General features: G+C 35.1%; 1 protein-coding gene across 2 annotated transcripts in view; it reads left to right on the top strand.

The window, feature by feature from the left end:
* The window catches only part of LOC149085435 (tyrosine-protein phosphatase 69D-like), a 227,832-nt gene that overhangs the window by 55,334 nt on the left and 158,413 nt on the right, over nt 1–14,085 (top strand). For both annotated transcript variants that reach the window (XM_089233438.1, XM_089233437.1), the window contains exons 7-8: nt 9,823–9,944; nt 12,284–12,509. In XM_089233438.1, coding sequence (XP_089089564.1) covers nt 9,823–9,944; nt 12,284–12,509 — 348 coding nt within the window. The remainder of the gene's footprint in view (nt 1–9,822; nt 9,945–12,283; nt 12,510–14,085) is intronic.

Genomic DNA, 14,085 nt, shown 5'->3' with positions numbered 1-14,085 from the left:
TTGAGGGTATGTGAACCATTTGGTTTATCAATTTTTTTTTATTTTTTTTTTGCTTATTTTGATTGTTCAACAAGTAGAGAAGTAATTAGAAACTTCTGTCTGGATGGAAAAAATATTTACTTCTTCATGGTCTTAGACAGTAACTAACATCCATCATGCAAAATAAAATTATGGAGTACATTTTGTAAATAAATAAAACAAGTTTGCTTAACAAATCAGTTGGATACATAGGCCTATTCTAGGTTTGGTGATTCTGTTGCTACCCAATAACATTCAGTTGTCTTCTGTATTTTTAGGGCATGTGCAGAGGCATAAACAATATTTACAATGCTACAGACCTAGAAATGAAAGTGCTTCATCTGCCAAAAATGATGACATTGGCATTGAACAGTAAAGTGTAAACAAAAATCCCTTTAAAAAAGTATGGACAGTGCAGTAAAACTATTCAATTCGCCTTGACTTATTTATATTGTAATCTACAAATTTTCCACTGTGCTTTTGGAAGTGGTCTCGAAGGATCGCCATTCTTATGAAAACTTACATGTCTTCATGAGTAAACAAAATCTTTTAAAAAATATATGGACAATGTAGTAAAACCATCCGGTCCACCTTATTTACATTGGACCCTATAATTTACACATTTTGCACTGTGCTTTTGAAAGTGGTCTGCAAAAGAGTGTATTCTTAAAAAACATACATGTCTTCTTAATTTGCTGTGCATTGTCAAAGAGAGTTGACAGAATGGACTGTGGACGACTTCAAAAAATTGTAATATACTGTATATTGTGAGGAGAGACAGAAAATAATTATCTGAGGCTGCTAGTACACTGTTTTGGCCAAAAACAGTTTTTGTTACCAAGTCATTTTTTTCATTTTGCTATGGCTCGAGTGAATTTTATAGGGTACTGAAATAGTGCTATGAAAAAGAAAGTATTTTTTTTGAGGGAGTTCTTTTATATTATGTTATACGGCAGAGTTTCTCAACCGCCAGGCCCTGAAATTCGTCATACTGGGTCGTGAGCGATTCACTGTTTCATTTCTCCTCATTTAATTTCCCGTGTATGACTGGGCTTCAACTCAAAAAAAAAGAATCAACTGGGCCGTAGGCTTCCTAAGGTTGAGAACCACTGTTGTATGCTATGATTATGTTGTCTAAGGAGGGTAAAAAGGCAGTAAGTCAGATAATGATAGGCCTGAGCTGTTGCCAGTCTTTGTTGTTGTTGTCTAAGGAGGGGTTACCCTGTATCCTACTTTTCCTACTTTTTATAATTTTTTGAGTGGGAGCCCTGCAAGTATCTTTTGCAGAATGTTTTCTGACAATGTAATTTGAAAAGGGATGCCTCTCTCTAAACCTCCACAACTTATTTTTCTATTGATAAAGCCACAGAATCAACAGTGGTGGTTTTATAAGATTTGACTGCAGTTCTAATTGCTTTTTATAGTGTTTTGCAGCCCTTGGTATATCACTCTTCTAAATGATAATATATTTAGGAAAATTGGGAATAATTCATATTCAGAGCAGATTTTGTTTCCTGGACCAGTCATGACTAGTAGGTTCTCATATTTGCTGGTCCATGAGACCAATAGAATAGACTTTTATCTTTCAATTCCAATGCTGGTTTAAAGATGAAGTGCTGTCACTTCTAGGGAAACCCAGTGATTAACTAGCACCATCACGGGCAACTGAGAAACCGTATTGCGCTTACTCAATTCAACTGGATGGTGTGGGTTGTTTCTCCCACCCCCCTCTCCGCTTACCATTCAGTTTTATTTTACCTTATTCTAAATTTATTTCACAATTTTACTGAATTTCTCAATAGGATGATCAATACAGGAAATGAATTTGTTTTCATGCTGAAAATTATTAATTATTACCTCTGAAAGTTACTTCAGGAGGTGGGGGCTCATTTGTGCCCTCAGCCTTCTAGGTTCTAATGCCAATGAGGTGCTGTATTTAATGAACTTTCAATTAAAATTTTTTAAACAGTGAATTTTTGAGTGAAATATTTTTTATTGTACTATGATTATGTTGTCCTAGGGGTACCCCCCCCCCCATGACAAAACTAGTCATTCATCACTACTGACAAACTTTAAGCTAATGTTGGCATGGCTGCATCCACATCATACTATCTAGCAGGGTATGTCAATTTAAATTAGCTTCATTTGAATCACGAATAAAATTTGATTCAAATCAATAGTAAATTCATCATGATCAATAGTAAATTCAAAGATTCAAATTACCTGATATTTTTTTAAACATCATACATTTTAATCACAAAATTCAAATGTCAATAACCTAGTAATATAGTAATGTGGTTGTCATAAATATCTTGATTAAAAAATATATCTTGATAAAAGATATAATTTAGATTATTTTGCAGATTTATCTGGCTATATGTAATGTACTTTTGTCTCCATTGTACTGTGCTTCTGACCCTGAACCACTTAGAAGAGGTCTCAGTTTGCTCACGAGAGTAGTTCTCAAGTTCTTCTCCATTTATCCTTGCAGTCATGCACTGCAGAATAAAAATACAAAACATTAACAGAGAAGGCTTAGGATGAAATACATTGACAGTGACCAAGTTATAAAGTATATACAGTCAAGCCCTGTTGGAGCACCCCCAATTTAGCCCCAATTTACCCCAAATTTTTCAGTGAAGAAATCTTCCATATATAGAGATCACATATGTTAATTTGTGATTCGATATAGTGATAGAATAAATTGAGACATCTTAGACATCTGTGAAGTTAGGAGAGGAGAAAATCAAACTTGCCAGTGGACATATCTTTTCCTACAGAGGAACAGATAATGGATGAACTAGTGGAGTAGGATTTCTCATTGATAAAAAGTGGAAAAATCGCATCATTGAGTTAGATAGTACATCTGATAAAGTTGCAAAGTTGGTTATGCAAATATCTAGCAGATACTGAATATAGATTATACAAGTCTATGCACCAACAACAAGCTTTTCTGAGGAAAAAGTAGAAGACTTTTTTGAAGAATTAGATGAGATGCATACTAAAGGAAATCATATCAAAATAGTAACGGGAGACTTCAATGCCAAAATTGGAGAGAAAAGAAATAGTGAAAGTTCAGTTGGAAGTCATGGTTACGGTGTACAAAACGACTGAGGAAACAGACTTGTCTAATTTGCAAAGAGTGAACAGTTATGCATCATGAATTCGTTTTTTAAGAAGAAACTCCACAGAAAGTGGACCTGGAGAAGCCCAACTGGAACAACAAGTGAGATCGACTACATCCTATCTAATAAGAAGCATATGATCCAAGACTGCAGTGTTCTCAACAAATTCAATACAGGAAGTGATCATCAACTGGTGAGATGTAGAATAATGCTTAACATTAGAATGGAAAGAGCGGAACTTATCAAAAATAGAAAAACTGTCATTGAATATGGTAAAGCTTCAAGAACATCGATATAAATTCCAGTCATAGCTGAAGAACCAATTTGATTCGTTATATAACACCACTGAGGATGAACAAGATGTCACCACGATGAACAAAACTTTAACCACTACGCTAAAAGAAGTAGCAAAAGAAGCCGCTGGAGAAAAAGAAATCAAACCAGTGAAGAAAATAACAGGAGAAACTTATGAAAGACCAGAGAGAATTTCAGATTAAGAAGAATGACCTTAAATCAAAAATGGAATATGCAGAACTTTGCAAGACAGTACGAAAGCGGATTACAGGAGATGTTAGGAAGTTTAATTGCGATATTGTAAAGAAAGCATTGGAAGATAATAGGAGTTTAAAATTCGCAAAACGAAAACTGTGTGCAGGGAGAAAGGAAATTTTTGCACTAATAAGGAAAGATGGAAATGAAATCATTAGTATTGTTGAGGAATTTTATAATACTTTATACAAACATGAAGAACAAGATCGAAACAAAGGAAAGGGAGCAGGAAGAGAAGAAAATGGAGCCAAATTTGTACAAGTAGCACCTGTGCTGAAAGAGGAAGTCTATAAGGCTATAAGATGTATGAAAAAAGGTGAACGAAGATGGGATTTTGATAGACATTATTAAAGAAGCAGGAGAAGAATTTGCCAGTATGCTAGCTGCCTTGTTCAGAAATTGTCTCCAAAATCGGATGTGCCTGAAGATTGGAATAACGCAATGATGGTTCTTCTTTAAAAAAGGGTGAAAAAGAGGATATCAAGAACTATCGGCCAATCAGTCTCCCATCAGTAATTTATAAAATCTTCACCAAAGTGCTGGCATATACGCTTGGATCCAAATTGGACGAAGCTCAACCAAAAGAACAGGCAGGATTTCCAAGCGGATTCAGTACAATGGATCATATCCAAACAATCAGGGAAATTATAGAGGGACACAAGGAATACCAATTACCATTGTTTATGGCCTTCATTGATTTTGAGAAAACGTTTGACTCTGCCTTCATATCTGCTGCTGTTAAAGCCCTAGATGTAATTGGGTAGAGAAAACTTACATTAATAATATCAAGAAAATGTATGACAAAGCAACTGCAACAATTCGTTTGGATAAAGGAAAAACAAATATTAAACTTGGAAAAGGAGTCAGACAGGGTGATACTATCTCACCAAAACTCTTTACCGCTGTTTTAGAAGTAGTATTCAGAAAAATGGGTTGGGATGAAAAAGGAATTACAATAAATGGAGAATTTCTCAACCAGTTGCATTTTGCAGACAATGTTGTTGTTATCAGCAGTAATCCAGACGAACTAGAAGAAACGATACAAGAACTGGCAAAGGCAAGTATTCAGGTGGGCTTGAAAATGAATTTACAAAAGAATAAAGTTATGTTCAACCCCTTCGTGTTGAAGAGGACAATCTTGCTCAACACAGAGATAGAAGAAGTAAAAAGCTATGTATACCTGGGACAAGAAATTACCATGGACAACGGAATCATTAATGAAATAAACAGAAGGATCAGGATTGGATGGAGCACTTTTGGCAAAAACTGTGTAATTCTGAACAGCCACATGCCACTGTGCCTGAAAAGAAAAGTGTTTAACCAGTGTGTGCTGCCACAGCACTTACTTATGGAGCTGAAACATGGACACTTACAAGCAAGACGATACAAAAACTGCAGACAACACAAAGGGGCATACAAAGATGTGTGCTGGGCATCACAAGAAGAGACAGAAAACGAATCACTTGGATGAGGAACCACACAAAGGTGTATGGTATCATGGAAAGCAATAAACGTTTGAAATGGAAATGGGCTGGACCTATTGCAAGAAGACAGGACAACAGATGGACCACAAGTATTCTAGATTGTGTGTCAAGTGTCACTCAACATGTTTTCATGCCTATTTACTTAAAATATAATTGAATTATTTCTACCCAGTGGACATTCACGACCATCCAACAGAAGGTGAAGGAAGATAAACAATATTTATTTTTAAAATATACAGGGTGGTAACTATCGACCGCCCAATAATTACACATGTGATTTCGTGTGAAAAACTGATGTGGAGGAGTGTTTTCAGTTTTTTGATTTGACCCATAATTAATGAGTTATATCACTTCAAAAATTGATGATGTCACTTCAAAATCCGGCCAAATTCATCGAACGTACACCAAGCGTACAACTTGGGGTTTTTGAAATTGGCTAACATTAATATAAATTTAATGATAATTTGACAAAAAAGCAAACCAGTTTTTTTCCCTGTCTTTGTGTGTGTGCCTTTTCCAAATTTTTTATGTAACCATTTATGTTAAAAAAATATATATTTTTTTTTTATTTGATTAAATTTGCACTATATCGGTGATAATCATCAAAGTTCCAACTTTGATGTTTCTGAAGATTTTAATCCATTACATTACATCCATGCACTGCCGTCTCAATGCATTGGCCCTTCCAGGCATGACCCGGGGGCCCATAAAAAGAGGAACCTCACAAAAATGAGATATAGTTGAAATTTTTGATGAGTATACATGTAAATTTGTGTGGAAGGGCCTCCGAAAATTCAGAAAAGCCCTGCGACCCATGGTTCTCTGAAAACGGTTCTACATCTCTGGCCCTCCACATGGAGAGGCTGATAGGGCTGTAGCCCTGGGGCCTAGGACAATTATCATAATTTTTTTCATGCAATGAATTCACTATAGAAGAGTCCATGAAAATTCTGGCTCTTGGCCCGCCAAAGATCTGAGTCCTAAGGATGCTGCTTTAAATATGGGGGCGGGCATGGTTGCACCACAGCTTTTGATTGTCATTCTCCAACACAATTAACTTGATCAACACAATGAGGTTGTTGAATAAAATCGATCACAGCTACAAACTGTCATGATGAAGAGTAACAAATACAGTTTAAAATTTTTACGAACTCTCATTTATGTTGTGAGTGGAGTGTGTTTGAAACAATACTCAAAACCATATTTAGAGAATAGACAGTAAAGAGATGACTTTCATTTTGAAAATTGAAAGCTAAGCGGGAAGGACATGATTTTTCAGGAAAAAATTAAGAAATGGAATATACAGTAAAACCTCGTTAAATCGTCACCCTAGTTAAGTCATCATTTTTCTTCAGACCCTTCCAGCTCTCATAGACCACAATGTTATTAAACCCTCGTCTACTCGTCCCTAATTTCGGTTAAGTCGTCACTATGAAAAAGTATGAGAAAGAGGAACAGACTATTTTTATGGCTCCCATTAAAAAAAGAACTTGATAACAGCATTTCCACATATGCTTAAAAGTCACCATAAAATCCTATATACCCAAACGGAACAGTTTAAGTAACGAAAATTATGCTGGGGGAAGTTCATTTGCCGACTAAGGTTTTTGGAATGTTGGGGACTGTTCAAGCTAGATTTCATTTCTGCCTGGGCTCCATTGGAGAAACTGGACAGACCGCGAGACACCCATGCTCTGTCGCAAGAAGCAACGTAAGCGCTTCGCCACTCCCCCCCCCCAGTGGAGCTGGGCATCTCCGGCAAAACCAAAATTTATTGATATGTCAAAGACTATATATAGTGCAAGGAAATCAAAAATTATGTAAATCGAAGAATCAAATTAATCAAATTAAAGTGCAACAGCTACGGGTAATAAATCATCATAGAAAGCATGGATTCTACTAATTTAGGTCTTGAAATTTAAACAAAATATCTTTGTTGAAAAAAATTTGACATTCTTTCTCAAGTTGAGGTCTTCTGTTTACTTTTCCCTGCCCAGGGCCCCTCTACGAAGTCAAAAGCGTTCGAGATTACTTTGTAGTTACATCATGAATTACTGATAAAGAATTCAAACACTAAAATTAAATTTGATGTATATGTAAAATTAATGTGCAATAGAGAGTTCTGTTATGAAGAAAAGCTACTTATTCAAACAGTTGCTCTGTTAGTCTAAATTAAAGATTACTGGTATAAATCAAAGTGTACACTACATTTCACCACAATAATTTAAGTAATAAGAGATAAAAAAATTACTATTTTTTTCTTTCGCAATCCATAAATTTTATTAATATTGTTATTTTGATTCATACTTTAATAAATGTCATACTACTTTAAAGTTATACGATTTTCATAACATTGCACATTAAAACTGACGGAACTCCACTTAAGTCATCATAATTTTTCGATAACTTGAGGTGGCGATTTATTGAGGTTTTACTGTATATATAAGAGCATCTCGCAAAGAAGCAGTAAAATTAATAATGCCTAATACCACGAGAGCCTGAAGTCTGTATCTGCTAAAAAGGGGCCCGGGAGAATCGCCCTCTTATAAATTTGCATCTGAAAAAATTACCAAGTTATGCGTGAATAATGCAGGCTGGAATAAATTTTGAAGTCATCAAAATATTTCTTGTATAAACAGGTAAAGTAAAAAAAAAAACATTTCGGCACAATAAAAATCAATTGTGAAGTCACATGAAAATTAAAAATCTTCGTTGCTACATGTATAAATCAGTATGAAAACGAGACTGGATCAATAATCAATAGAAAAAATCCAAAACCACTAATTATTTTGAATATGTCGATTCATAAAATAATTTTATTAAAAGTTTTTGTTTGAATCATCGCCAGTAACGATTCAAGATAAAGTGCATAACCTTTATCTTGAAAAGAAAAAAGCATTCAGCGAGTTTAAAAGTGGACGAGGTGATCTGTTATTGTTTACTGATAAAAGACAGGTGTTGAAGAAAGCAATAAGAGATAGTAACAGGGAAGCTGAGTGTAGGTTGGCAGATAACATTGGCTCCGACCCAATATCATTTTTTAGATACGTCAATAATTGATGTAAGGGGACATTTGGTCCCATCTGGATAGGAGGGTCTAGGGTAGAGAGCAATGTAGGCATGTGTAGTGCTTTCAATGACTTTTTTGCGTCCGTTTTTAATAGAGAATAAGATTCAATGTACTGGTGTTGCATGGAGTAATAAAATTCTCAAATATTCAAGTTGAAGATGTGGAGGTCTTAAATCTTCTAAAAAATATATGTGTGAGCAAAGCACCAGGACCAAATGATATATATCCTAGGGTCCTCACGGAATGTGCTAATGCATTGTTGGGGCCAGTCGCGCAGATTTGCAAGAGTTAGTGTTGCTGAGGATATCATCCCAAGGGATTAGATCATTTTTGTCGCACCACGATCATTTTCTGCTCACGAGGGCTAATTAGACAGGGACCTACAATTTATTGGCGATTCCGAATGGCAGGCTTGTTTTTTATACTCGTTGGTGCGCTAACCCCTCGATGGGGTACTCCTTGTGGCAGCAATTTTTTCCTGCGGTTTTGTCACAGTTTTTGTTGTACCCCTGTGTCAGGAAAGTTTTCTGACAAGGACGAATTGGGTATCAAACTCGCGACATCCTTTAACATCCTTTGGTATTTTCTGCGAGTATCCTATTGACCTGGGCTACCGCTCTCAATAGACTGGAAACTTGCTAATGTTGTTCCAATATTTTAAAAGGGTAGTAGAGAAGCTGTGTCCAATTATCATCCAGTAAGTTTAACGAGCTTTCTCTAGAAAATTTTGGAAATTATTATCAAAAAGCAATTGGTGAAGTGGCTAGACAAGAATTGTGTATTGTCGTATAATCATGGGTTCAGGAAGGGGAAGTCATGTGTAACTAACCTCTTTTGCTTCTACTATCACTTGACTAAGGCTTTGGGTAAAGGCAAAAATGCCAATGTTGTTTATCTTGATTTATAGAAGGCATTTGATCAGGTTCAAGATTGCAAACTCTTGAAGCATTTATACAAGAATGGGATTGGGAACAACTTGCTATATTGGATAGAATTCCCATTTCTTTATTAAGTCATCCACAAAATTTCACAATTTTCTGATGACTTTTTTTCTAGGCAGCTTTGAAGTAGGGTTCTTTAATTTCGGATACCCTGTATTTTCTATACTATTCTGTGAAACTGCAGATAGCTGCAAGGAGCTGTGAGTGGCAAAAGTTTGAGAAACAATGCTTTAAACCAAGACAAAACACTGGAGGAAAAAACCTTTATCAAAGGCGATGGGTGTGGTTTTCTGCTGTCTTTTTTGTACCAGTTTCAGAGATTTATCACTTGTACTTCAACTATATTTTCTATACATTCTATTTTCTGACATCACTTCATAAAAATGATTTGATAATCACTAAGGCTAGACAAGAGGCTGATAGAGAAAAATTCTAGCGTAAACCAAATAAAAAAAATTTACCAACATTCAAGAGGTTATCAGTGAATATATGTTTTCGAATAGCTTTGCAGGCTACAAGTGTGGCCATGAATTGAAGACCACTGGGGTAGAGAACTACAATTTATATTCATTGCAATAAATTTCATCCTGAATAATAAGATAAATCGCTCATGCCTTAATTTTGGTTCTTTACAGTGCCTGATCCACCACGTAATGTTCAAGTCAAATGCGAGCATGACTACACAAAAAATACAGATTTCATTATTGTTACATGGGATCTTCCAGAAAATGCAAGGGGTACAATTGTTGGTTATAATGTGAGTACTTATACACCACTAATTCATTCAGCATAATTCTATGCATTTGATATTTATCATTTAAATTAATTATTCAAAATACAGAATGTTTTTAAAAGATCTACTCAATTGATATTGTATGAATTTTTGCTGCTATTATTATATATTAAATGTAAAACATTACACAGTGGAACCTGCATGAAATGGAGCCTCACTGTTTTGTATAACACTGCACTCCATTATTCATCAATGGAACCATCCTTTGATGCTGTTCAAGACAGAATTCTGTCTCTAACAGATTTCACTGTATAAACATGTGATGTTGTACGATATAAGAACAAGTGGGTCTATAGAAAAATTATTAACACTATAACTTTCCTCTATAGTCTGTAGATAGAATCCATTTGGAATAGACCAATCAAATAACTTCATTTTGCAAGCAACCAATCAGAATGTTGTATGCAGGCACTTAGCTTCATTTTGACTATGAGGTTTGACTTGGACAGACATTTTTTTTTCCTCTGAGCAACTGAGAGGTAACATTTGATAACCAGATCAAGTGGGATTCTTGGTCAGCATAATACAGGGTGATCCAAAAGTCACACAACCTGTTTCAAGATAATTAATTTCTCGAATTCTACTGATTGTAAATGCAAAGTTTTTTCATTGACGACAGTACTATATTGTTCAACATCTAAAGCCATTATTTTTTCCCATTCGTACTAATACTCTCAGTGGCTCTTTGTTTGTTGTATGACCAAACTGTTTTTTTTTTTTTTTTTTGCCAGAAGCAAAGAATTTTTATGATTGAACAATATTTTTCAACTCATTTGTTTGAAGCTGTTATTGAGGCATTCCAAATGAATTCTCTTTCTCTCTTTGCCCAATAAAGACAACAATCTTCCGATTGGTGTCTTCTTTCCAAGAAACTGGAAATGTTAAAGACCACATGTGAAGTGTGCGTCCGTCTCTACTGTGTCAGCATGGAATGCATGAACTAAAGGACAGAATAATGAACTCACCTTCAACGAGTGTAAGGAAGCTGTGGCATCACACTTCAGTGATGAATATGTCATATGGGAGTGCTCACAGAACCCTGATGAAATTGGATTTTAATACCTATTGTGTTCAGGTTGTTCAGGAGACGAAAGTTCCTGATCAGATCAAATGTTTGAGTTATTGTCGATGGCTCAGATCCTTCATTGATAAAAATGATATTGATAATCTTGATTCTGTGTTCTTTACAGATGAGGTCTGGTTCCATCTAACAGGTTGTGTTAGCAGCCAAAACAACAGAATTCGGTGCAAAGAAAATCTGCATGTCTATCATGAAAAGCCTCTGCATTCGATCGAGTTTTAATGGGCTTCTTTGCTTTTCCTACTAGTAGACAATGAAAGTAAATGAACCTTTGGATAGAACATGTTTTTAGAAATTAATTATTTATTTGATTCACTTCTCCTACACAGAACATGGCCCACCACTCTGTCTCAATGAAGAGATATAAGCAGGTGATGATCTGGGGCATGCTGGAAAATATTCATAGAAATACCAGTGAATTATGGGGAAGGGGAGGGACCATACTTTTTCAAGATAATTTTTTTCGAAATTGACCCACTTTCACTCAAAAGGGACCCAGTTGAATTAGAGTACAGCGGTATCTTTGCTTGTATTCACGCAAAAGGCTCACATTTTGAACACGTTATGAAATTTTGAAACAAACTTTGTTTTTTTATACATAAATGTTGTTTCATTTGAACTAATATAGTTTTTGATTTATTTCTTGATATCATTTTAAAAATGAAATATTGTAGAACAGGTTACATAACTTTTCTACCACCCTGTATTTTGTCCTCTGAAGATGACATCCATAGCGAGTTGAAATTCATTAGGGATTTCATATCGTCAGTGTATTTGCCTTTTCCATTTATGATTATATCAGGCAAAGGATTATTTTACTATCCCAAACCCTAGTAAAACTAGTACCAAATGGAGCTCCTCTGTAAGGAACTAAAAATAGCTGGTATACCAGCTTTTCATCATCGATTTTTTAATGTGTAAAAACATGATTGAAATAGATGGGAAAATGAAGAAAACTTGGAAAGGGAAAAAATTATCTTCATTGCACCTATTAGAAATCCCATTAAAAGTTTTGAAATAAGTGGAGTAAAAATGTTGGATGAATGAAGACAATATGATCATTCATGTGCACTTTCATATTTGGTATTCACTAATGCTTTTAAAAGTAGGGTTTTAAAATTATATGAGTTATATAAATTTTTTTTTTGTAATATTGTCGTACGTAAAAGATATTTGATGAAACTCATTTCCTACTCTTATTTGATGTCTATGACTTTCATAGGTAACTTTGCAAGCCAGGGCTCGTTTCATAAATGACAATGGCCAGCCATCAGAAGAGAAGAATAGCAGAGCAGAACTAGTTGATGTTAAAACCAATAAACTTGAATACATTACAGATATCCGTCCAAACACAGAGTATACCGTTCAAATGTGCACAGTGAATAAAGGGGGTTGTGGCATTTTTACTAATATAACATCCAATAGTCAATGTACATCAGTTTCAAATGGTAAAAATGTATTTCATACTTCTTTTTTAGTTTTTATTCCTATTTTATAAAATTAGTGATGTTCTGAAATATACAATAAATGTCTGATAAAACGAGTAAGGCTTATAATGAGAATCTAGCTATTATGAGTGATTTCAAGTGATTGTCAAAAAAATATTGTTAGAGATACAAAAAGTATGTATTCGTAGTGATTCCGTCATGTCATGTACATGCCATGGCATGTAGAGTATGAAATATATAGGCTAGAGGTGGAGACACAATACAGACAAAATCAAAGTATATAATGCATGTTTGTTTTGAAATGTTAACCCTCTGACTGCTCAATTTGTGGACCGAAATTGCTTCAAAAATTGCGTAATTTTTTTCACTCAAAAAGTGAAGTTTAATGACGGTAATACCATTTGCCTTCAAATGCCGCAATTTATTGGACAACTAACGACATCTGTTGGCCAAAATGTAAATGAAACGTCTAATACTGTATATAATTTTTTTCAGTGGTTAAACGGGGAAAAAACGGGATGCGCTTCTCAATAAAGAAAGAAAAACACATGCCCGCGGAAATCGCGGGATGAGCAGATTTTGCTACATTTGAGTTGCCCGTGGAAATCGCAGGATGAGCAGCCAGAGGGTTAATCATCTGTGCTGTATCCTTTTCAGCAATCTCTTTTTAAAATTTTTTGCTATAATACACAGGGTTTGTACAGGTCAGGGGAAAACTTTGTTTATTAAAAAAAGTCAGGAAAATCAGGGAAAATAGCCCATTTTTGTGCTAAAACCTGGAAATGTCTGACAATGGACCTGGAAAATCGTCACAATTGTCATCTGATCAAAAACAAAAAAACAACAAAGAAATTTTTTTCCTTTGAAAAGAGAAATCAAGAACATAAATTGCTATCCAATAGCATAAATATTGTATTGATAATCATAAATCTTGAGATGGGGAATGACCATAGAAACTTCTGAGGAAAAACAAGGATTTTGTAAGTCTGTGTGGAAGAGCATATTGCTGCAATCTTAACATAACTGCATGCAAAGTGTTTTTGACAACTTATCATGACTGTGCATCGTAGAAAGCCATTCGTAAAAAGTATCAGAAAAGCTCAATTGCGATAATTCCATAAGATGACTTGAGTGAGCAATGTCAGATGAAGCATGTGTATATTATTTCCACATGGATATTTTTTTATTTAAAAGCAATGAGTTGTAGAAAATAGTTTTCAATGTAGAATTTGGGGGATAAAAACCTGAATCTTCAGTAGGCTGATTGGATTGAAGCAACCAAAATGACCTGTAGGAAACATGGTCTCAGCTTTGTAGTAAAACATTCAATTTGAGCAACATGGACAGACAAGCTATTCAGAGCCATGCCAAGCATGTGAAATCAGAGGGAATTTGTAAACAACCAGGCCCATCATTTGGAAGGTTTGGGAGGGATTCCGCCCTTCCAGCTTTAAAAAATACACTAGAGATAGTATATTTATATACACACATTGAGTATATGTTCTTTGCCCCCCCCCCCCCCCCAGAAAAAGTTGAAATGACGGTCCTGTAAGCAACCCCGAAGATTTTTTCCAAC

This window comes from Pholcus phalangioides, unplaced genomic scaffold (assembly GCF_987345545.1).
Source record: "Pholcus phalangioides strain wild (caught in Gottingen) unplaced genomic scaffold, Ppha-v1.0 ptg000007l_1, whole genome shotgun sequence".
Lineage (NCBI taxonomy): Eukaryota > Metazoa > Arthropoda > Arachnida > Araneae > Pholcidae > Pholcus > Pholcus phalangioides.
This window is presented reverse-complemented; position numbering and strand designations above follow the sequence as displayed.